Source organism: Colossoma macropomum, unplaced genomic scaffold (genome assembly GCF_904425465.1).
Source record: "Colossoma macropomum unplaced genomic scaffold, Colossoma_macropomum, whole genome shotgun sequence".
Taxonomy (NCBI): domain Eukaryota; kingdom Metazoa; phylum Chordata; class Actinopteri; order Characiformes; family Serrasalmidae; genus Colossoma; species Colossoma macropomum.
Window position 1 is genome coordinate 28,998,782 of NW_023494809.1, and position 25,735 is coordinate 29,024,516.

General features: G+C 40.8%; 1 protein-coding gene across 3 annotated transcripts in view; it reads right to left on the minus strand.

Annotated features, from left to right (window-relative positions):
• Positions 1–25,735, minus strand: part of asap1b (ArfGAP with SH3 domain, ankyrin repeat and PH domain 1b) — a 169,856-nt gene that overhangs the window by 3,779 nt on the left and 140,342 nt on the right. For 2 of the 3 annotated variants that reach the window (XM_036558094.1, XM_036558093.1), the window contains 5 exons: positions 12,851–13,009; positions 7,721–7,799; positions 4,733–4,797; positions 4,057–4,568; positions 1,379–1,501 (listed from right to left, as the gene is read on the minus strand). In XM_036558094.1, coding sequence (XP_036413987.1) covers positions 1,379–1,501; positions 4,057–4,568; positions 4,733–4,797; positions 7,721–7,799; positions 12,851–13,009 — 938 coding nt within the window. Of the gene's footprint in view, positions 1–1,378; positions 1,502–4,056; positions 4,569–4,732; positions 4,798–7,720; positions 7,800–12,850; positions 13,010–16,915; positions 16,985–25,735 lie in introns of all 3 variants that reach the window. The other variant, XM_036558092.1, reaches the window with a different exon arrangement.

Sequence of the window (25,735 nt, forward strand, 5' to 3'; positions counted from 1 at the left end):
AAATTAAGTCTTAAATAGTGTTAATGCTGTAGTGTTGGGGAGGAGCTACCCACAATTTTAGTTTTGTGTTGGTTTCTATGAATTTGCTCTTATTTTCATGTTTCATTTTCATGCTTCATCAGTGCGATTCATAGATTTTTGCTGACACTCATAAATCCATGAGACCTCAACATTCATACAGGCGCATGCAAAAAGTTTGAACACCCTCGGTCAAATTACGTTCTGATGTTCTAAGTGAAAATAAGAGAACACATTCTCCATAGAACACTTCTGCACATTTTAACGCACTTTTTCTTTCGTTTATTTCCTGAATTTAATATACTGGAGGAAAATAAGTAATAAAATAAAATGTTGCCTGTGCAAGTTATGGCACATTTTATATTTAGGTTTATTATTTTTATATGTTAAACTCAGCAAATAAATAGAAATTGTGCACTAAAATTAGCAGATGCCGTATTTCAGTGTGCTCTCTGTAAAGGATGTGACTTATTTTCACCTAGAATTTGACCGGGGGTGTTCTAACTTTTGCATACGACTGTATATACTGTATGACTATAAGCATAAATAATGTAAAACTATTTATCTTGACATTAAAGTCTGTTTTTTTTTTACCATAAAGCACATTATACCATTAAAAAACTAAAAAAGTAGAAAAAAAAAAGAAATTTCTTCTTTACTTCTTAGAAAATTCTTTAAGAACATGGTTAGAAGAACGCAGGTTGGTTCCTGTCTTGTTGTCTCGAGCCACTGTAGGTTTCTCAGAACCAGATTAAGCCTAAGTCTAGACTAGATGGGTTTATTTCTGGAATTGACCATTGAAACTGAAGTTTAGTACCTAGACTAGTCTTAATCAATGTCCATGAAAATGGCCAAGTTCGATTTTTCATTCACACACAGACTCAGCCTAGAAATGTCCCAAATTCCTGAATCATTCCCAGAAAAGAAAGGAGGTACGCCAAGCAGCAAATCCCAGACCTGGTCCTGGAGGCCCCCTGCCCTGGACATTTTCGCTCAGGAAGTGCTAATTAGCTGGTTAATTGGATCAGGATCAGGTGTGTTAAAACACCAAAATACCCAGAACCAGGTTTGGCCACCACTGTGCTAGTGCTATTTTTACCCTGTCCTGATGACAACATGCACATTTTAGTGTTTTTTTAGCTGCAATACACCCACTTTAGCTCATCAGAACATTTTCAAGCCCTCCAGGAGCCGCATTCAGGTACGCACTTAAAAATACGGTTCTTTAAGGGTTTAGTCTTCAGAGAACTCAGAACTAACTAAAGAACCCTTGAAGAACCGTCTTTTTTAAGAGTGTAAAGTGATTGTGGCCCTCTGGGAAAACCACAGGGCTATGAAGAGATGCTGTAGTTCTACTCACCCACCACTCCTGGTCCTCCTCCCCTGTGACCACGATGACCTCACCCTCAACGAACGTGAGCTCATCGTCATTATCCGCCTGGCAGTCGTAGATGGTCTTTACCCGTCGCATTTTACTCTTTCCCTGGACACAGGAAAACAAATCTGGATCAGTGATGGCCATTTAACCATTTTTGCTATTTAAAGCTGCACTATGTAAGATTTTATTGCTAAAACTGAAAGGACCAATAGAGTCTGGCTGCAGACATGCTCTCAGACAGATACACCCTCAGCCCCAGTGACGTCACAAGCACATGCACTCTCTGCCACAGCGGCAGAAGCAGCTCAACGGCACGGTAAGTTTTGGCTGCTTCTGCTTAGCGACATCATCACTTAATCCATTTTTCGTTCATAACTCGGCTAGAAAGTTACATTTAATGTTCCTCCCTGTTGAGAAAATTCATAGATCCCATTAAAAGTGTCTGTTGGCTCCTGGTGGTTTTCTGTGTTTTCCTGATGGGTTGATATCACAGTGTAAAGGATTCTGATCGTTTAATTAGGTCTTCTGGGACCGATTCCACATACATTTGATCATTTCCTAATGGCCCTTTAATGGCAATCATCAAGCCAATTCAGCAAAACCATCAGTTACGCTGTGACAACGTACTGTTTCGGTGCCCACAGTGTCGTCTGCCTGGTGCTTTTCTACATTGTCACAATGTTGAAATGTAATTCCTCAGAAAGTTATGATAACCTAGAATCCTTAATAAGTTCTATTTTAATCAATATTACAGTTTTTGATAAGCGGTTCTGATCGTCTTCAGCCTGGCTTTCATGAGTTTCAGCAGCCTTTTTGTTTTTTCTGCGAATAAACCCAACGTTCGTGCCTGATCGTCGTGGTAGGTTTTATTTTGAAAGTTTCCATATTTAATGATCTTATTATCAGTATAGCAACGTTAGTGTACATTCAGTGTAGCTCTTGTTGCCCAGCAGTTCGTGGTTTTGCTGTTTTCCTCATAAAACCGACAAAAAATCTGTCGTGGCAGAGCAGCGCTGACATCATCGATAGGCTGGCGGTGCAGACCCAGACCCTTCTCGAAAGAAGTGTCATTACCAAGTGAGAAGACATAATCATGAAGTCAGAGGCGCCAGATCAGGATTTTTTCGCACCACGTCGTACGTCTTTACGTATTAATGTCACACACAGACTCAAAAAGAAGTCCAGCTTGATGTTTAGGCATCACACTGATGAAGATGTGATGACAATAGTAGATAAGTCACTCACATCCTCAGAAGATGCTCCTTCACCAAGTTCATAAACTTTAACGTGACGTCAAAATGAGCTGAGTGAACTGCTGTTTTAAACTTGGAGGACAAATGGTGAGTTTTAAATATTGAAGCTGATTAAACAGAGGAAGCTCAGTTTCTGTCGTTTAACTGTCGTCGTATGTCATATCCTATACTGGATACGAGCACCTGATCTGTGTGAAGCTCCTCTCTTTTTATCCCCAAATTATCCTTGAAGTAAAGTCGTTTTTGAATATCTGTTGTTTGATTTCTTTCGCTGGAAAGCGCCACATTTATTTGTTTATCTTGCCATTTTGATGACACTGCTGCAAAGAGTTTGTTACCACTGGCAAAATTACGATAAAAATTTAGTTGGATTGGCGTAAAAGTCGCATGAATTCTGACCGGTCAAGCAGAGGTCACACTGCCAGATATCAGATATGTATCGGATTTTACTATCACATAAAAAAAGGGAAAAAAGTCCCAAATCGTAAGTCTCAGTTTTACTGTGTTTTTTATCGTCCACACTCTCACACAAAAAACAAATCTGTGTCACAAAAAGATCAGACTTGGGCCAAACTTCAGTGTATATGCAGCCTATGAGTGTTCTTTCAAAACGCTCGCAATCATTGGATTCATCCAATCGGGGACAACCCAAGTTAGAAAATGTTCTTCCACACGTTGCGTGCAATTACACATTTCCACCAGAGAGGTCTCCAAACCCTCACGACTAACACAGCTAGCTTTAAACAAAGCTGGTTTATGAGGAGCCCTGGCCACTTCCTATTTCCCCTGTTATATCAAAAACAGGACTGAAAAATCGCGCGAGTCCTCGATGACTGGGGGTGAAAGGAGCTAAACGGCTAAAAACGAAAAGTTAAAATAGTTTCTAATCACTGAACCAGAACTTTCCTTTGATTTTAGAAAGTAGAACGATGAGTTTCACTAAAAAAAGCAAAGAAAACTCACCTGTATGTTTCCTGTTTTTCTACAGTAAACAGGTTTTGGGCAGCAGAGCGCTAACATTACTGCTACTGAATGCTGTTTGGTTGGCGAGCGGAGCAGCTCATTGGCTGTTCGCGCTCACTGACATCATGAATGTACATGAGGCTCCGTTTAAACTCCTATAACTCGAGTTTAGAAGCTCTTAAAAATATAACAGCAGTGTTAAAATGTTTTATGCTGCTCTGTGTTCAGGAAATGAATGTGTTCTTTTACATTAGAAATGTTTAAGCATTTAGAAACTATGATTTGGCTCAAATGCTCCATCTTAACTAGTCATTTTGGACTCGCTCGGTAGCGCCCTCTAGTGTTTGAGAAACCTGGAAGACATTACAGAGTGATGTCTCCTACTCTAGACCTCCTGGGAGAGCGAGTGGCTATTTGTACTCTGCGCTTTAAAAGAGAACTCACTGTGCTGATCTTCCTGGGCAGCGGTACCGGTGTTTCCGGGGCGCACGGTGGACTCCCATTGGTGTCTTCAGTGGGCTGGGTGGGCTGAGGTGACAGTTCTGCTTGCTGATTGGACGTCGGCGTGTCCGGGGATTCGGGTTTGGGGGCCACCTCTCCAGGAGGGGGCTTGTGAACAGGTTCAGGGACTACAAGTTTAGGGGCAGAGAGGTCAGCCAGCTGAGGTTTAGGTGGAAGGTCTTTCAGCTGCGGTTTGGGGGGCAAATCGCCAAGCTGGGGTTTGGGGGGCAGGTCAGAGAGCTGTGGTTTGGGGGGCAGTTCTCCAGGTTTAGGGGGCAATTCTGAGGGCTGGGGTTTTGGGGGTAGGTCCCCTGGCTGAGGTTTCTCGGGTAAAGGAACTTTCTGTGGAGTGTCGGATCCCTGCGTAGATTTCTGGAACAGCACTGGGGGCTCTGGAGGCTGGCTGGATTTGTCCACAGACGGGTGGTGGATGGTGTCAATCTTACGCAGAGCAACTGAGGACACAAAGAGGTGGCATTGGTTTTTGTCTTCGTTGACATTTTCAGTAATAATAAATATGGTGTACTATATTTTACTATATATGTGAATGTATTGTACAGAGGCATCCTACATATACAAACACACACTATGTATGTATGTTAGTGAGCAAGTAAATTACCCTTCTGAGGTAGTTTGGGAAGGACCCTTGGACCAAGCATAGATTTAGTGGTATTGGACGTAGTGCTGAGGAGCAGAACAGTCACAAAAGATTATTCAATGAATGCAAAGGGATTCAACTAAGACACTTTTACAAAATAAGCTACAGACAACAACAATAAGGGGTTAGTGATTAGGAATTCAACATACTGCTGAATATTCAAATCAGAAAAAAAGGGGTGTTACTTTAGCCTCTTTGTCAAAACAACAGAACTCTGCTTGTTTGATCAGGCTGAACTACAGCATTGCGAAAAACAGCTGTGCAATGCGCCCGCACCCCCAGGTGACAGCTGCGAGAGCCGGACACCAAGCGCAGACAAAACCCCGCAATGACAACAGGGAGAGGATGAGATCCATGATGGGACGGGGGGCGTGGCATGAGTCCCAAGCCCTACCTCATGGGCACTGCCTCCAGTCCCACAGCAGGGCCACCTTACTGTGCCTCATATTTGATCCTGGTGGCCGAGCTGTGGAGCGGTGACGGGGAGGTGGAGCAACGAGCTGTCTTTCCCTCTCAGCTCTGGAGCTCAGGATGGCGAATCAGCAGAAAAAGAGAGGAAAAAGAGCTTGTTGCTCTGCCCCCCCCGTCACCGCACCCTCTCCACAGCTTGGCCACCAGGATCGAATGTGAGGCATACAGTGTGTCCCAATTCAGGGGCTGGATCCTTTGAAGACCGCGGTCTATGAAGGCGTGTCCTTCGAAGGCTGAACCGAAATGAGACGGTCTGCCCTACGCCAGTATGTCACAGCACCGCTGTTCCCACCACTACTGTTGCGCCTCGAAACGCCGCTCCTGTCAAGTTCTTTTAAAGTTCTTTAAAGACGGAACCAGAAACTTTGATTTTAGTTGTTTATTGTTTCATTTAATAGAGCTGGAGATGTTTAACCGGCGGCTACTGATGAGATTGTTTTTTTTTTATCAATTGTATCATTAGCTATTCGCTTCAGTTTAAACCCAATACTTATATTTATATATATTTAATTTATATTTAAAAGTGTCTCTTCAGCTGTCAGTCGCTTCTCTGCTGACGCCACCACATTCTCGGGATATGTTGGCTGGCGAAGGATGTACCTATTGGATCCTTCGTTGCCATGGAAAAGAAGGACACATTTCTCGGTTGCATATAAAGGAGCCATCAAAATGGGATAGTCTAGTCGCATCGCTGTGACGCAGTCAGCCTTCAAATGCAGCCGTCCTTCACATTGAAATGGGACACATTTCAGGGGCTGCATCTAGCGACCTTGCTGTGGAACAAGAGGTGGGTGAGTTCAGGACTCGCGCGCCGCCTTCATTCTCATTCGTTCTCTCGCGGCTGACGTCCTCCTCCCGCTGTCACTCGTGGCTCTTATCGTGCGAGGCTCGGGCACGGCCTTCCTCCCCTCTCTCGTGGCCGTCGGCGGTGCCCGTGGGTCGGGCGACTGCCACAGCAGCCTTTAGTTGACTATAATACATTGTACCAAAAGACCAATTTATAGCCCAGCTAGTCCTCATTACCATGCATACCAGACCGGGTACAAAGGAATCAGTCTAATGAGCTGCCAATCCAGCAGCTTTAACAACAAACACAGCAAGATAAGACATATGAAATGTGAGCTACAACATCTAAAGCACTGTTGCACTTAGGCAGGTGAGGAGAAACTGAACATTTGTGTTCTTTGGCAAATTAGGCAGATGTGTACAAACACTGCCATGTAAAACTGGACAACTATGGCAGATCTGAGGTACATTATATGTGATAAATACAGTAAATCATGTCAATTATTCCACCATAATTAAAAGGGTGACTGGAGCCATTTTCCTTTATTTTCCTCCTGCTTTTCCTTGATGTTCCTTGATTTCCGACAAGGATAATACATTGATCAATTACACAGAGACATCAACAACTTAATATAATATCACAAATCAATTTTTCAATATTCAGTGAGTCTCTCTTTCCCTTCATTCCAGCTTCCGTTCTTTTCAGGAGACTCACTTTCAGTTCCTCAAAGAATCTGCAGACACACCTCCAAAGTTCAGTCTTAGAAGCTGGTTGATCATTTTCTGAACTAATCAAACTCATTCAGTGGTGTTGGGGTCTGGACTCTGCGGTGGTCAGTCCATCGTTCAGCTTCTTTGTTTGATGTGTCCGTTTCCTTTTCTCAGTGAGGTTCTTCTTGATCAGCTACACATCCTTTCAGACCCACAGCGCTGAGTCGTCTTCTCACAGTGGAAGGATGGACAGAAACACCTGTGGATGTTTTCAGATCTGAAGCAGCTTGATTTTCTCCTCTCTCTCAAAGATGAAAGCTTTAAGTGCTGTTTATCTGATGGGGGCAGTTTTGGTGGTCTACCTGGTCTTCCAGGTGGTTGTTAGGAGTCACATTTCCTCTTCATCTTTTAATTATCTTTTGAACCTCACTTATTTTCTTTGACCTTTCCTTTTCTTATGCGAGTGGATCATCTTCTATCTTCGATCTCCTGAAAAGTGAATAACTTGTACTTGATGCTTGTTTTAGGAATTAAATAAATGAAGGAGTGGTTTCTGTGAGCTTACAGACGGGTCTACTTTCCATGACTGCATCCACACGGTGGCTCTTGCTTTGCATGTGCAAACAATGACCTATCAGAGAAAGTAGCTTAGACGGGTTAAACCTCAAAAACAAAGAACAAACAGAACTTTGACCTGAGTTTAAATGCAAAACTACTGTGCTCACAGTCCAGCTGCACCGCACAGCTTAACAGGTCAGCTGTTACTGTGGCTTCACAGGCTGAGTCCATCACATTCCCCAGATAAATAAACTCCATCAGAGAGAGGTGTAGCATGAACCTGACGCTCAGTCTAGAGGACCTGAGTTACAGTCCTTTATTTCAGGTGAAAGAGTGGTTTCACTGTAGACTTACTTTACTGACGTCAATTATTTGACTTAGGTTGCAGCAGATAATTTACATATATTATACATATCTATTTACCTTTGCTGTTGTAGTATGCCTTCGAACCGGTTTGCTATTGGAGACATCTTGTTAATGGGAGGGGGGGTGGAGTCACTTCCTGAAAGTATGTCAGTGAAAAGTACATAATCAATACAGTGATATGAAGGTGCTTCCTACCAAACTGCACTCTCAAGCACTCATAGCACTCAATAAAATATGCAACAGAGCACAGTTTTAATGATACAGAGCTGCAGTAACTGCAGAACCTGGGCAGTGCACAACGATGGTCGTGGAGGCACAATCCCATTTTCCCAATTTAACAATATACAGTCGTACGCAAAAGTTTGAACAGCCCCGGTCAGATGACATGTTTGTTGAAGTGAATGTACACAGATCAGACATAACATTATGACCACCTCCTTGTTTCTGCGCTCATTGTCCATTTTATCAGCTCCACTTACTATATAGGTGCACTTTGTAGTTCTACAGTTACAGACTGTAGTCCATCTGTTTCTCTGATACTTTGTTAGCCCCCTTTTACCCTGTTCTTCAGTGCTCAGGACCCCCATGGACCCTCACAGAGCAGGTACTGTTTGGGTGGTGGATCATTCTCAGCACTGCAGTAACACTGACGTGGTGGTGGTGTGTTAGTGTGTGTTGCGCTGGTACGAGTGCCTGTCCACTGTCAGGCACTCACTGTCCACTCTATTAGACACTCCTACCTTGTCAGTCCACCTTGTAGATGTAAAGTCAGAGACGATAGCTCATCTGCTGCTGCACAGTTTGTGTTGGTCATCCTCTGGTCCTTCATCAGTGGTCACAGGACACTGCCCACAGGACGCTGTTGGCTGGATATTTTTGGTTGGTGGACGATTCTCAGTCCAGCAGTGACACTGAGGTGTTTAAAAACTCCAGCAGCACTGCTGTGTCTGTTCCACTCAGACCAGCACAACACACACTAACACACCACCACCACATCAGTGTTACTGCAGTGCTGAGAATGATCCACCACCCAAACAGTACCTGCTCTGTGAGGGTCCATGGGGGTCCTGACCACTGAAGAACAGGGTAAAAGGGGGCTAACAAAGTATCAGAGAAACAGATGGACTACAGTCTGTAACTGTAGAACTACAAAGTGCACCTATATAGTAAGTGGAGCTGATAAAATGGACAATGAGCGTAGAAACAAGGAGGTGGTCATAATGATATGCCTGATTGGCGTAAGTTAACACACCCTCTACAGGGAGCGCTAAATGTAGCACTTTCCAGCACAACTTCTATTTACTTGAGTTTAACATACTGGAAAAAATAAAACATAAAATAATGTGCCTTAATTCTTTCACAGGCCACATCTTATGTTGTATTTTTTGTTAAATTCAGCAAATAAGCAGTAATTGTGTATTGGAAGGTGCAGACGTAGTGTTTTTATCTTATTTTATTTAATTTTTTGTCTTTTTCCACTTGAAAAAAAATCAACAAATCACGTCACTGGACCAGGGCTCCCAAACTTTTGCATACGACTGTATTCTCTCACACGTTCAAGTCTCAAGTGACTCAACTGAGGCTTACTGTTTGTGAAAAACAAGATGTGTATGTCAGACTCCAGAACCATAACTGGCCATGCCCAGCCTTTGTAGCTACCCAGACTCCTCAGCATCATGCAAAGCACTGGAGTTGATGTCAAACAGAGGTCAATGGGTAAAGACAGGGGCTGTTAGTCTGAGCCTTCCATTTACACTGCTGTGCTTTCATCCCGGTTGGCTTTGCCTTGAACTTACTCAGTTGTTTGTCCTTCATACGGAGCAATAAGTAAGCCTTTCTGTAGTAAATGATGCTACTGTATGGAACAGTATACATACATACATCATCTAAACCGCTTATCCTTCTGGGTTGCGGTGGGGTGCTGGAGCCTATCCCAGCTGTCATTGGGCGGAAGGCAGGATACACCCTGGACAGGTCGCCAGTCCATCGCAGGGCAGGAACAGTATGTTTAAAGAAAATATGTAATTTTTCCTTAAACCCAAATAGTCAGTCCAGACTACTTAGTGTGAAGTTAATGTAGCCAACAAGTAATGCAAACCTGTATCCCATTAGTCTCCATTACTTGTTAGCTAGAACAGCCTCTTAGAACCAGCGCAAATCTACAAACAAACTTACTTCCAGAAATGTTTTAGCCAATCGGTCAGATTTGGGCAAAGTGGAAAACTACACACTTAAAAAAAGATGGTTCTTTAAGGGTTCTTTAGTAAAGAAAATGGTTCTGTATAGACACTCAAAGAACTCTTTGCTGGATTAAAGGATTCTTTGCATTGTGAAAGCGTTCTTCAGATTGATGGAGAATGTTTTTTTATGTGGTTCTATATTAGAACCTATCTATATAGCACCAAAAAGCATTCTTCTATTGTTACAGGCTACATCATATCAATAGAAGAACTCTTTTTGGTGCTACAAAGAACCATCTACAGCATGTTCTCCATCAATCTGAAGGACCCTTTAATCATGCAAAAGGATCTTTGAGTGTTCATGGTTCTATTTAGAACCATTTTCTTTACTAAAGAACCATTGAAGGATCATCATTTTTAAGAATGTGGTTAAATTTGATTTGTCAAACTAGGGAACTGTACAAGAACTAAAATACTCGGTCAATGAACAGATATTTCTCTGATGGCAGGTCGGCACATCATCCACCGAGGACAATATACAGGACCAGTCCAAGGTTTTGGCTATATAGAGCCATTTTCTTCACCTTCTCATTCAATGTTTTTTCTGTATTTTTGTTATTTTCTACATTGTAGATTAATATTGAAGACATTAGAACTACGAAGGAACACAGTTCAATACAGAACTAGAGAACTGTTTACTAACCCCCCCCCACAACACAATTGATGGTCTCAAACACATTAAGATTACAAGCAATTCCATAAGTTAACTCTTGGCAAGGCACACCTGTCAATTAAAACCGTTCCAGGTGAGCTCATGAAGCTGACTGAGAGAACGCTACGAGTGTGCAAAGCTGTTATCAAAGCACAAAAGTGGCCACTCTAAAGAATCTAAAGTATAAAACATTTTAACACTTTTTTGCTTACTACATAATTCCATCCGTGTTCCTTTGTAGTTTTGATGTCTTCGATACTAATTTACAATTGTAGAAAACGATAAAAATAAAGAAAAAACGTTGAATGATTAGATGTGTTCAAACTTTTGACTGGTACTGTACTTTGTGTAGAAGACAATTCCAGATCAGCATCAGCATCGTTTGTACCACTGAACCAGTTTGCTGTAGGATTAGCTTGTTAGCTCTTCTGAAGAGGTAACCTCCGTTGCTCGTCCGACACGAAAACTTAACAATTTGGCAATTTTTGAATAAAAAAATATGATTTCGAATGTATTTTTGGGCTTTTATCCTCCTTAAACCATGCTATAATATAATAAGCCAACAGCATTGTGTTAATTTGTCTTTGTTTTATTATATTGTTTGTTTTATTTCTTTCTGTGTAGTTAATTGTTAGTTAACATCCAGTCTAAAACTCTTACAGATGCTCGAATAACAAAATCAGAATTCATCCCAAAGGCCAAGCAGAGTGGTTCATGTTTGGTACTGTTCGTGTCACAGAAAGGCTCCTTATTGCTCTTTTACAGATAAACTACTGAGTAACTGGCACATGGCCTGACGTGTTGTTGCCATATTAGCCTGTTTAGAATAAACTACACAAAACGACAGCAAAATATGGACCATTCAAATAAATCTGAGCTCACATTCAACCTCAAAACACAACACATCACACAGACAACATCAAACCAACATCAGGAACTGACACCTGTTTATGAACAAGGATATGAACAAGATCAAACTGACCTGGGTCCCATTCCTCATACTTGGTTTATACAAGACAAGCTTAGGTCTGTAAGGTCCACAGCTAATGAGAAACCCTGAGTAACACTAAAAGCTGATCTCAAAAGCTAAACTATTAAAAAGATGGTTCTTCAAGGGTTCTTTAGCGAAGAAAATGGTTTTATATAGAACCATGAACACTCAAACAACCCTTTGTATGATTAAAGGGTTTTTTGCATCATGAAAGTGTTTCTGGATTGACTAAAATGTGCATGTAAGTGCTACTGACAGTTCTATATAGAACCTTTATGAAAAGGGTCCTATATAGCACCAAAAAGGGTTCTTCTATTGTTACAAGCTTGACACCGTAAGATAGATGACCATTTTTGGTGCCTTTTCAAAACCCTTTTCTACAGCACATTCTCCATCAATCTGAAGAACCCTTTTATGATGCAAAGAACCCGTTAATCATGCAAAGGGTTCTTCGAGTGTCCATGGTTCTATATAGAGCCATTTGCTTCACTAAAGAACCCTTGAAGCACCATCTTTTTTTTAAAGAGTGTATGATGGTTCTCCAAAAACCTTTGCATGATTAAAGCGTTCTTTGCATCATGAAAGGGTTCTACGGATACTGTTTTATATGGTTTTATATAGAACCTTTCTGAAAAGGCTTGACACTGTACCAATAGAAGAACTATTTTTGGTGCCACATAGAACCATCTACTGCACATTCTCTATCAATCTGAAGAACCATTTTATTATGCAAAGAACCCGTTAATCGTGCAAAGGGTTCTTCGAGTGTCCATGGTTCTATATAGATCCATTTTCTTTACTAAAGAACCCTTGAAGCACCATCTTTTTAAGGAGTGTTTACTGTTCAACCAGCACACATCTTAGCCAATCGGTCAGATTTTGGGATAAACTGAAAACTGCACACTCAAAAATGACAGTTCTTCAAGGGTTCTTTAAAAAAGAAAATGATTCTATATAGAACCATGAACACTTGAAGGATCCTTTGCATGATCAAAGTGTTCTGCGCATCATGAAAGTGTTCTTCAGACTGTATATAGAACTGTTTCGAAAATGCTTTGACATCGTAACAATAGAAGAACCCTTTATGGCGCTGTGTAGAACCCTTTACAAAAAGGTTCTACAGCATATTCTCAATCTGAAGAGCCCTTTAAGCTCGGACTTGGACTAAATTTGAATGCCAGTGTCTAGTCTAGGCTTAGGCTTAGGCTAAACCCTGGTTTGGGAAATCAGCTCAAATTCGCTCAGCTGACACCTTTTGCCAGGCAGGAGGAATGAGGACCTTCTGATCAGACCTGGTGGCGCACCTTTACAGTGAGGGGTATGGGAGAGCGGGGTGGGGGGGTCAGACAGCGTGCGTTTGTGTCCGGGGGGAGGGGGCGGGGGCCTCTTCTTGGACAGGGTGGAGTTGCTGTTACTGGGGTTCTGGGAGCCAGGGGAGAGAGGGGAGGATGACGAGGGAGGGGCTAGAGGGAAGGCAAACATAAACACAAACAAGAAAACAAAAACAACAACGTCATGCAATGAGGCCATGGGACGGGGCAGGGAGACAACTAACACTGGTTCAATTAACGGAAAAAAGGAAAACGAGGGAGGAGAGGAGAGGGAAGGAGATGGAAGAAAGCAGATCATAATTGGAAAACGGAGGAATTTGGGCTCAGCAGAATGTTACACTGAGCTAAAGTCTATAGTGCAGATACTATTGATGGGCTCTTTACAGTCTTTGCTAGCTGAAAATCTGCAAACGTAATATTTGAATATCCTACTGTGAACATTTTTGACAGTGTTATGAATAAAAATGAAACTGCAGGAAGTTTAACCCCTTGTTTGTTACATTACAGCTTAAAGTGAAGTTAAAAGGGGAAAGTATGGTTTAAAGGGGAACTGTAGAAAGACAAGTGGTGGTGATAGGAACCAGAGGTCACAATATCTACAACACAAATATAGCCATTTTATTTACCATCCAAAATGAACACACAAATGAACTTACATGTCTTATAAGCTATGTAGAGGTAAAATAGTCTTAAAATCTGAAAAACGTATTTTTTTTTTGGCACTATTTTGCCTTACAGCACCCTGTACGTACCTTGTTGCTATAGATGTGATTCTATAATATGTTTTAGGCCAAAACCTTATTACAAAACTATCGCGAAACAAAGTCTTGGGCACCGGGCAGCGTATTTGGCACTATTTCATGTAATAACCTTCTGTTGTGTAGCTTTTGCTGCATAAACTAAAACTATCTAATTAACCATCGCTCCACCAGTTTTTCCCCGTTTTGTATTCTAATATTTTATACTGATGCTGTTTTTATACTAATGCTGTTTGCTACCCAGTGTCGACCAGAGGAGGATGGGTTCCCCTTTGAGTCTTGGTTCCTCTCAGTGTTTCTTCCTCTTGCTCTTAGGGAGTTTTTGCTTGCCACTGTTGCCATTGGCGACACTCATGGGGGCTCGGACCCAGATTTTTCTGTAAAGCTGCTTTGTGGCAACACCTGTTGTAAAAGCGCTATAGAAATAAACTTTGACTTGACATGTAAAGGCAAAAACTCTTCAGACGTTTGGTTCCTATCACCACCAGTGTGAACAATTCTGAAGCATCACATATCAAACCACTCTGAATTACTTTGTTTACATCTTAACCTTTTGATAATGCAGACATTTTGAAAAAATAGATGACATTCTGAATCACAGAACAGTGCAAATGTTTCACTTGAAATATTCATATATGTCATACAGCTGTGCTTACATGTTGGCTTTTTTCATTTAATGTTAGACACATAATCAGTTACTTGTGCCCTACCACTGTCTGCAGTTCTACATTAAATGCTCAGTCAAAAATCGAATTGATATGAAAACTATTTTAGTCTTCAAATCCCAAATTCCAGGTGCCTTATTCCAATATTTCCTTAAATAAACAAATGCTATGAGTTTTTGTTTCAAATAACCACACCCATCCATGGCAGATATTCTCTAGATCACACTGTCTCTATTAATACACCTTCTGAATGTAACATTCTGCAGCGTTTAAAGGGCAAGTTCACCCATTTTTCAAAATATGTGAGTAATTCAGTGGTTGAGATGTGAACAAAGTCATCCAGAGTGGTTTGGTGTGAAGTGGCTCATTGTAGAGAAACTTACAGACTCTGATTTCTTTATAGTGGTGGTGATGGGAACCAGGAGTCACGATGTGTGTAACACAAATGTAGCCATTTAATTTTACCATCCAAAACCACCAGTGAACCCACACACGTCTTCTGAGTTTTATATGGAATGTTGATGATGGTAAAATAGTCATAAATATAAAAATAATAAGAATTTAATGTTAGGGACTATTTTGCCCCCCAACACCCTGCATGTACCCTTTAACCATGTATGGATTAAGCCCAAAAAGATATCACAAAACTATCATAAAACAGTGTCTCGGTCATCAGGCAGTGAATTCATAACCATTTCATGTAGTAACTTTCTGTGCGGGAGCTTTTAGAGGTGGACGTCTGGTTCCTATCACCACCACTGTGAACAATTCTGACTCGGTAAGTTTCTCTAGAACAGAGCGTTTCACACCAAACCACTCTGAACGGCTCTGTTTACATAATTTACATAATTTTACATAATTCAGTCCTTGAGATGTGAACAGAGTGATTCAGAGTGGTTTGGTGTAAAATGGTTCAGATGTCTTTACAGTGGTGGTGATAGGAACCAGGGGTCGCCATGACTACAACACAAATATAGCCATTTTATTTACTATCCAAAACCACAAGTGAACCTACACGAGTCTTCTGAGTCTATATGTAATGTTGATGATGGAAAATAGTCACAAATCTGGAAAAATAAGTTTTATTTCTGGACTATTTTGCCTCACTACATGTATTAAAATAAATGCATTTACAAAGACAAAACATCAATACAAAACTATCATAAATCAGTGTCTCAGTCATCAGGCAGTGAATTCATAACCATTTCATGTAGTAACTTTCTGTGAGGGAGCTTTTAGAGGTGGACGTCTGGTTCCTATCACCACCACTGTGAACAGTTCTGACTTGGTAAGCTTCTCTAGAACAGAGTGTTTCACATCAACACATCTCAACCATTTAATTATGTCGATTTTTTGAAAAATCGGTGGAATTGCCCTTTAAGTACTGAACAGGGTCTAGGAGTGAGGATTAGAGGAGGGAAACTTTAATGAATAAAGCTGAAGCTGCGCTGAATCCCAAGCTAGTGGAGTGAGGGTTATGCTTTCAGAGGGAAAGGGACAGAAGCCGCCGAAGGGGAAAGCTTTCGGTTTAGTGTTGGAAGGTAGAATGAGTGAGGAGTGTTGGAGTCGGGGAAAACTGAGGCAGGAGGGCAACAGCATAGCTGAGAAATTCAGACAAGGCAATGCACTACCAGTGGAGAAACGTCACCACAACACATCATTAACAACGTTAATGGTAAACAACGTCAAAACGACTGTGTGAACACCAGAGGACGAAGACAGAACAGCGCAGAGTGGCTTTTTTAAGGAACGTCAGCCACTCTGTGGTAGGATTAGCCCAGGGGTTCTCAACCTTTTCCACCTCAAGGTCCACCTATTTATCACTAGGAGGCATTAAGGCCCACAGAAAAAAACAACAAAAAACTTTTTCGCTTAAAAAAAAGTTTTTTTTGGGGAATTTTTTGGGATATTCAACAATTTTTCGGAGCCACGACATGCCATGTGTATCACTGAGCATCAAATATCAACAGATTAGGCAAACAAGCTTGTTTGATACCCAAAATCAGACATAATGGTGGCAAATTAAGCAAAACTGCAGCTGACTGAATTGTGGATGCAAGTGGACGACTGAAACTTGGACACAAGGGCTAAATATAGACGAAGCACCATTGTTGCATGACCTGTTTCCCCATCTCACTATAGGCCCAAGGACCACCAGAGGGTGCTTCGCAGCCCACTTGTGGTCCACGGCCCGGTGGTTGAGAAACCCTGGTTCAGCCAACTGTGAGACCATTCTTGCTCTACAGTAGCCAATGAAAAGCTCAGTCTGAGGTCAGTGGGAAAAGATGTGTGAAGGTTCAGGCAAAGCTGGCTGTGGTGAAACATCACTGTTCATTTCAGTTTAATGCATAAAGCAGTTCAATTGCAATGGACACCAAGCAAGGCATGTGGTTTCAGGTGGTTATTAGCATCCAGTCAAGTAGCAAACAATGACAATCGGCACGACTGCTACAGGTTGCGCTCCAGCTATGCCGCTAATCATGATGCAGTGTTAGTGGGTTAAGCTCCAATAATGTCACCGAATGATCAGAATTAGGTCATAACTGGATTACAAAAGAGGAGGAGGAGGAGGAGGAGGAGGAGGAGAACAGGCAAATAAAAAGGCAGATAGTCACTGATGTATGGTCGAGTGCTAGCCAGAGTAGCATAGTGCGAATGAGAACCAAGGAATGCCAGAGGAGGGGCTGCAGGAAAGAAAGAGAAAGAGAGAGAAAGAAAAAGAGAGAAATGGGAATTTACATAGAGGAGGCAACGCAACATGAAATCAAGAAGTCAGGAATGATAAATAATAAGAACAAATCAATAACAATATCAAGCAATACTAAAATTGATAATAGCAACCAATAAAATTAAAATAAGATACCAGATGAGAAGCTAGAAATCACTGCAGTCTATGGTAAGGAAGAGAAAAGCTGTGCTTGGTTAAATGAGTCACTTTCAGTTGAAACGCTGTTCACTCTGCTGGTTTTGACGATAATGAGAAACTAAATCCTACATACATTTTGTCCATTTTATAGATAACAGTATGTTGCTCAGTGTTAGAAACCACAGAAGCAAGTCTATGTGAGATTACTTGACAACTCGTCACGGTCTGAGGCGAGAATGTGATGTACAAACGTAGTTCGGACAAAGTTTATTAGAAGGTAGAGGCTTCCATTACTTGTTAGCTAGATTAGACTTACAGCTCCGGTGCAAAACTAAAGGATATGGATTAACTATACACATATATTCAGGTTCAAAACGACGAGGACAGTATTTGTTTTGGTGTTTGATATTTTATGCATTCAAAATGTTTTTATTCTACAGACCTCAATTTGTATACTACACAGATTGCAACCAGCCTGTGGCAGTAACCCCCGATTTGAGTAAAGACCACCGAAGACCAGACGCACCACGCCGCATCACATAACATCAGATAGCAGATACAGTAAAGTGCCGCTTTATTTCAAGTTAAGTTACCCTTTATTAGTCCAACAACAGGGAAATTCGCCTCCGCATTTAACCCATCCGTGCAGTGAAACACCATTAGTGAGCACACTTGCCCGGAGTGGTGGGCAGCCCTATCCACGGTGCCTGGGAAGCAGTTGGGGGTTAGGTGTCTTGTTCAAGGGCACTTTAGTTTTGTCCTGGCAGCTCAGGGAATCGAACCGGCGACCTTCCGGTCACAATGCTGGGTCCCTAACCTCCAGCCCACGACTGCCCCTTTATGTAGAACACGTTGCAGTGAGAGAGTTAAAAACATCAAGTTCAACCTAATTTTTCACCCCACTCAAGAAATAAAACTTTCAACATAATTTTTCATGTTTGGCATCATTTTACTGCCTCTTCAAAACTTGTTTTTGAGCTGAAAGATATGAGGAGATAAAAAGGCCAGGCTGTAACATCAGCTGAGGTGATAGACTGTTAATATTTATCTGTTTATCTAAAAGACTGAATGCCTTAATTTGAGTAAATTTCAAGCCACATGATCTACTGTGGGTTCTGAGGTCTCGATATGGCTTTAACTGAATATAGTGATGGCAAAATGCTGAGTGATGTGCTGAGTAACTGCTCAGTGTTCAGAGTTGCGAGCGCCGGCGTGAGTCATTAAAAAACCAATGGGTTTGAATTTTTGTCCATGACTGTGGTAATCGATTAATTCCCAAAAGAGACGTTTTTTCAGTCCTACTCCCGCAAGATTTCATCCCGCCCACTTCTGCAGAAAATCTAATTCATTAGTCCCGCTCCCGCCTCCCATTAAGGCGAACTGACATCCGATATCTGACACAGTACTATTCACGAAGACATCATTCTCTGCTGAAATAACACGGCAGTCACGATCATCCGGCTCACTGTGAACTTCACCAAACGTCATTTATTCCCAGTAAACACAAAGCAGGAATTAAACCACAGAGCAGTTATTTTTGGTGTTTTGCTGGGATCTGCAGCTGTGGCCGTCGGACTGAAGGCGCGGTATATTTGTTTATCCTCGGCAGCATTCTGACTTATGATTAGGCAAAAGTTTTAAGTCTGGTAGACCGACCGGGTCAGTCTGCAGCACAGCATGTTTTACTAGTATTTCAGCATGAATTAAATTAAATAAAAAAAATAGCATTTATATGGTTTTCTGTTTCATTTACATTGTTTTTCCTGGCTTATTTCAGTGTATCATGCTCTGTGAAGGGCGTGGTGCATGGAAAAAATTGGTGCCCTGGGACAATCTGCGATACATCATGTGAGAACGTGCTGACCACTTAAGATGGGCGCCGAAATGAAAGCAGTATGTGTGAATCAGGTCGAACTGTTGCTTTGCAGCTGTTTAGAATGACTTTATTTAAACTGTTTTACTGTTATCCTTTTGTATTGTTTGTATATGTGATCGAGTGATCGTTCTACATTATTTAGGCTGTTCATTAATTTGCTTGCTATCTCTTCATGTGTGCTCCGTCCCGCTCCCGCCTGCAGTGGGCTGGTTTCCCGCCCGCTCCCACATACAGCACTGAAAACTATTCACACGCCGCAAGGGTCCTGCGGATTTCCTCTAGTTCCTAACTCTGGAGCAGACGTGGGAGCAAACGCAGTGATGGCTTGCAAGTTGAAGTTTAATCTTTGTAAAATAAAGAACATAAAATCGCAGTTAAGTAAAGGTTATGGTTGGAGTGTATTATTATCATCTGTAATTTGGCAACTAAATTAATTGTGAATATAATTAATCTAGTAAGACAGAGTGGAATTGCAAAAATCACACAAACTTTCTCGTCTGAGAGTTTGTGGCTGGTCTTTTTCTCCGAAGGTACTTCACCAGATTGAGTTTAAAACGACTTGTTTCACCTGATAAACGAGAGCCGAGACGTGATTTTACTCGTGTTTTCCTGAGACCAGAATCCATGTTGGGTGATGTCTGAAACCTGATCACATATTAGGGACACCAAACGTGATATTAATGTACACACGTAAAAATTACGGTTCTTCAAGGGTTCCTTAGTAAAGAAAATAAACCATGAACACTCAAAGAACTCTTTGTATGATTAAAGGGTTCTTTGCATCATGAAAGCGTTCTTCAGATTGATGGAGAATGTGCTGTACATGGTTCTATATAGAATCTTTTTAAAAGGTTTTTATATAGTACCAAAAAGGGTTCTGTTGTTGTTATGATGTCAAACTTGTAATAATAGAAGAACCCTTTTTGATGCTATATAGAACCATATTTAACACATTCTCCCATCAGTTTGAAGAACCCTTTCACAATGCAAAGAACACTTTAATATAATCTAACTTTCAATTTTTAATACAATTTTTTAATTATCCTAATTTACGTTCTAATTTGATTTTTAATTTCATGATTTTCTCTTTTAAATCTATTGTTTTAATCATGTTTTTGATTTCTATTCTCATTACTTTCCCTTTTTTTAAACAACTCTGTATTTTCTGACACTCTGTTTTCTCATTTGTAAAGCACTTTGAATGACAACAGTGTATGAAAGGTGCTATACAAATAAACTTTCCTTCCCTGTCTTGCTTTAATCATGCAAAGGGTGCTTTGAGTGTTCATGGGTTTATATAGGACCATTTTCTTTACTAAAGAACCCTTGAAGAACCATAATTTTTGTGCGTAGGATGACATCACCTGTTTAAAAGTTAAACTGTGTGTTGATTCTAGAAAAGTAATGACACATTTTTTTACATCTGTAACTTTGTTCTCTGTAGAGAATGTGTTCATTTATTTTTGCTTAGAAAATCTATTTAAACCTGTGCAAACGACTGTATACGGTTCTCATTTGATCGTGTACTGTGGTGCTCCTTTAATAAGGCCGTGGCACAGCTGTGCTCCCGCTGCTCTCCACACTGATGGCGCATTAATGATCTGCTGCCTGCTTTCACCTCACTCAGACTGAAAAGCACTGTGGTTGTGTGTAGTAAGCAGTAGTTACGCTGACTGAATTTCTCCATTTTCTCTTCCTTCCTTCCTCCACTCACTGCCTCTCATCACCTCCCACTTCCAGCCCGCTTCTCTCTCTCTCTCTCTCTCGCTCTCTCTCTCTCTCTCCTTTGTCTTGCCTGAAGCTACTCTTTTCCTTGAAAAGAACACCTCTGTCTCACCCTTCAGAGTCCTGACGACAAACACCATTCCTGAGCAAGGTGTGTGTGTGTGTGTGTGTGTGTGTGTGTGAGAGAGTGAGTGTGTGTGTGTGTGTGTGTGTGAGAGAGAGTGTGTGTGTGTTTGTGTGTGAGTGTGAGAGTGTGTGTGTGTGTGTGTGTGTGTGTGAGTGTGTGTGGGAGAGTGTGTGTGTGTGTGTGTGTGTGTGTGTGTGTGGGAGAGTGTGTGTGTGTGTGTGTGTGTGTGTGTGTGTGTGTGTGTGTGTGGGAGAGAGTGTGTGTGTGTGTGAGAGTGTGTGTGTGTGTGTGTGTGTGTGTGTGTGTGAGTGTGTGTGTGTGTGTGTGTGTGGTGTGTGTGTGTGAGTGTGTGTGTGTGTGTGTGTGTGTGTGAGAGTGTGTGTGTATGTGTGTGTGTGTGTGTGAGAGGTGTGTGTGTGTGTGTGTGTGTGTGTGTGTGTGTGTGTGTGTGGGAGAGGCGCTTGGAAAACGTCCACTTCTTTCGCAACTGTGAAAAACTTGGTTTTGTGCAGTAGGCGTGGTGGCGAAGTATCCAAAACACTATAGACAGAATTTTCGTGTTCTTTGAGAACATCTATATGATGATGATCTGCAATGACAGTGATTTCTGCAACAGATCAGAGGTTACGTTCATCTACGAACTGCTCTACTGAATTAGTTAAAACTGCGGACCCACAAAAAAAATATATGTTCATCATTTATCCTTAATTCACACTTGTGAAAATAATTTATTTTTGTATTCTTTACGTTTTTAAAGATCTTTTTCATTTCTTTTAAAAAGAAGTTGAAAGATTTAGATATGAGTTTAATTTTTAAACAACAACAACAAAAAAAAAACTCAATTCAAAAATACCCCATTTCCAAAAAGGTTGGGACGCTGTGCAGAATGAAAACAAAAACAAATTATAATGATATTGAAGAATTTTGCTTGAAGATATTGCTTGAAAATACTACAAAGACAACATATCAATTACTGAAACTGAGAAATGTTATTGTTTTTTGAAAAATATATGCCCATTTTGAATTTGATGGCAGCAACATGTTCCAAAAAAGTTGGGACGGGGGCCTGTTTACCACTGTGTTTCATCACCTCTTCTTTTAACAACACTGTAAGCGTTTCAGAACTGAGGAGACACTGCTGTAGTTTAGAAAGTGAAATGTTTTCTCATTCTTGTTTGATACAGGATTTCAGCTGCTCATCAGTTCAGGGTCTCCTTTATCGTATTTTTCATTTCATAATGTGCCAAATGTTCTCAGTGGTAACAGATTTGGATTGCAGGCAGGTCAGTTTAGCACCCGGACTCTTTTAATACAGAGCAATGCTGTTGTAATACATGCAGAATGTGGTTTGACATCGTCTTGCTGAAATAATCAAGGCGTTGTCTGAATGGCAGCAAAACATGTACATATCGTTCAGCATTAATGGTGCCTTCACAGATGTGCACGTCACGCATGCCATGTGCACTAATGCCCCCTATACCATCACGAATCCTGGCTTTTGAACTGTGCACTGAAAACAAGCTGAGTGGTCTTTAGCCCGGAGGACAAAGTGTCCATGATTTCCAAAAAGAATTTCAAATGTTGATTCGTCAGACCACAGGACACTTTTCCACTTCGCAGTCCATTTTAAATGAGCTCAGGCCCAGAGAAGGTGGCAGCATTTCTGGATCCTGTTTATATTTGGTTTCTTCTTTGCGTTTTAGAGTTTTAACTTGCATTTGTGGATGCAGTGATGAACTGTTTTCACAGACAGTGGTTTTCAGAGTGTTTCTGAGCCCATGCAGTGATTTCCACTACAGAATCATGTCTGTTTTTAATGCAGTGCTGCCTGAGGGCCCAAAGATCACGGCCAGTAAATACTGGTTTTCAGCCTTGTCCCTTACATACAGAGATTTCTCCAGATTCTCTGAATCTTTTAATGATATTCTGTACCGTAGATGAAGAAAAACAAAAGTTCTTTGCTTTTTATGTTGAGAAACGTTATTCTTGAATTGTTGCACTATTTGATGGTGCAGTCTTTCACAGAGTGGTGAACCCCTCCTCATCTTTACTTCTGAAAGTCTCCGCCTCTCTGAGATGCTCTTTTATACACAATCATGTTACTCACCTGTTACCATTTAACCACCAGGTGTTTTTTTTTAGCATTACACAACTTTACCAGCCTTTTGTTGCCACCGTCTCAACTTTTTTGGAACGTGTTGTTGGCATCAAATATTTTTCAAAAAACAATCAAATTTCTCAATTTCAACATTTGATTTGCTGTCTTTGTACTATTTCCAATTAAATACAGGGTTTAAATGATCTGCACATGATTGCATTTTGTTTTTATTTACATTTTGCACAGCGTCCCAACCTTTTTGGAAATGGAATGGTAATGGTAGTGTTTTGTATTTTTTCAATATTGTTTTTTGGAGATCTTTTTGATTTCTTTCAAAATTAGCCAAACCAGGTAGGAGATAACTATAATTATAAATAATACTGTGGTGCAACAAGGAGAAGTTATGAAAAACAAAATCACTACTGATTGTATTATTATTATTATTATTATTATTCATATTATTTGTCCTAATCTTACTGGTTTTTCCAAACAAATAAATGCTTACTGCCCAGATTCAGGCACCAAAAACGTTTGCACAGCACTGTACATGCTGTAAATATTAAGTTAAGCTGTGAGTGTTTTGTCTTTAATGAATACTTACTAGATTTTTCCATTTTCTTTTGTGATTGTGGTAAAGGGGTGATACACCTCCATACTGCCCCCAGTGTAAGGGAGGCTACATAGTCACAATCGGATAAAAGGAATGACCTGATTAAGCTTAAGGGCAAAATGATGTCAGTTTTTGTGAACTTGCCAAGTTACCTTTACATTGTGTTGTAACATGTTATTGACTGCCCTGCTGTCCCTCTAAACAGGCTCAAACAGTTCAGAATGCAGCAGCCTGTTTGTTTACCAGGAAAGGAAAGTCAGAGCATATTACTCCACTCCTATTCAGTCTAAACTGACTTCTGCATTGACCACAAGGTCTGACTTATGACATTAAAAGATCTTGCTGGCCATTATAGTCCGTCTAGACCGCTTCGCTCAGCTGAAGCAGGCTTACTGTAAACTCGTAAGATTCCTCACAGCTCAGTCTGGAGGAACATCATTTTCCTACATAGCTCCTAAACTCTGGAACAGCATTCCAGAGAATATTAGGAACTAAAGCTGGGACCACTTACTGATTTAGCCATAATTATTGATAAAGTGATCGGGGGAAAATCAGTGAGTGGCGTGCTGACAGAGAGAAAAACGGCATTAGAATCAATGTGTTTCGTTCTGAATTTTAGTTTAATGTTCAGTCATGGCGACGAGTACTTATAACGACAAAGTCAGCATTTTTCTTACTTATTAAAAGGCACAAACTGCAGAAGCAGTCATGACCTCTGAAATGAAAGGCATTAGTGTAAATGTATAATTTTTTCAAAACTTAATGTGCCTTTTTTCTTTTTTTTCTTCTTTTCCAAACTCAGACTCAGTGTCTGTGTTTACATGCAAAGATTGTTGTCAATCTGATTGAATACATTCCGATTATAGATTAAGACTGAGATGTTTATGCTCACTCTACTGGAAAACCTCCGTTTACATGTTCACTACAGGTAATCAGATCCAAAATGACATACACGCGTAGAAGACCACTTAGTGTAGACGTTACCATGACAACCAGCATCGTGTGAGTCCAGTCAGAGTGAGACGAGCAGCAGTGAGCAGCGCTTGTGTTTTTAATCACTTTAAAATGATGTCAGACTCAGGAAAACGTCCTTCACATGTCCTTATTAAAGAAGGCCGAGAGGAAGACGTCGTGTTCTGAGACACATAAGCTGGACGTCCGTCCCACCGCCGTCTTTTAAAGATCAGAACTTCGTCTCCTCTGCAGACCAGCTTCTGCTCCGCCATGTTGAACGGTATAAACTTTCACTATGACGTGACGAACATGATCAGAACGGACTTAGACTTTCCGATAGGGAATGTAATCAGATACAGGCGTTTACACGGATATTATTCTTCTATTTAACGGATTATTTACAGGATTACCCACCTCGATCAGTTGGATAGAAACTGTATTCCGAATGGCTTTAATCGGACTAGCCTATTCCGACTGAGGTGTTTACATGGACGTATTCTATTCTGATTGAGCTATTAGTCGGATTATTATTGGATTATCACGCTGCAAGTAAACGTGGCTAATGTAAAAGGTGTTGTCGCCCCTCTGAGATACTACACATGCAACTGAGATATACTCGTGTTTTCAAAAATGATGATGATATTTATTGATAATTTTGTACTGATTTATTGATTTTTCAAAAAAGATTGAAAGCTTGATAGTTTTACAAACCCAGATTAAGAACATATTTGTATGGGATAACATACGCCTACAGTGTCCTACAGTGTTGTTTTTCGTTGTGTTGTTATTATTTTAGACCATAAACATGGGTGTAAAAACTTTTTGCCCTGGGGAGCCAAAGTCTGTGGTGGGCCGAGGGCCAAAAGGGCAAAATGAAGAAAGTAGGATTCAAATCAGGTTTTAAAAATGTATTTTCTAACATTATACCATATATTGTTACTAAAATACCTAAAAATGTAATAATAATAATTTGAAAATATAAACAGGCTGAATCAAAGGTCATCAATGGCCAACTATGGGCAGCCCTGACTTGGATCCAAGTATTTAATTGCCCCAGTTTTTCACCTAAGATCGTGATCCGAGTGCAGAATTCCTCTCGGGCAGAACAGGATGACTTTAAACAGAACAGACGTATCATAGTGAGTCAAAGCCTCACTAAAGTTAAAGCTGACTCTTATT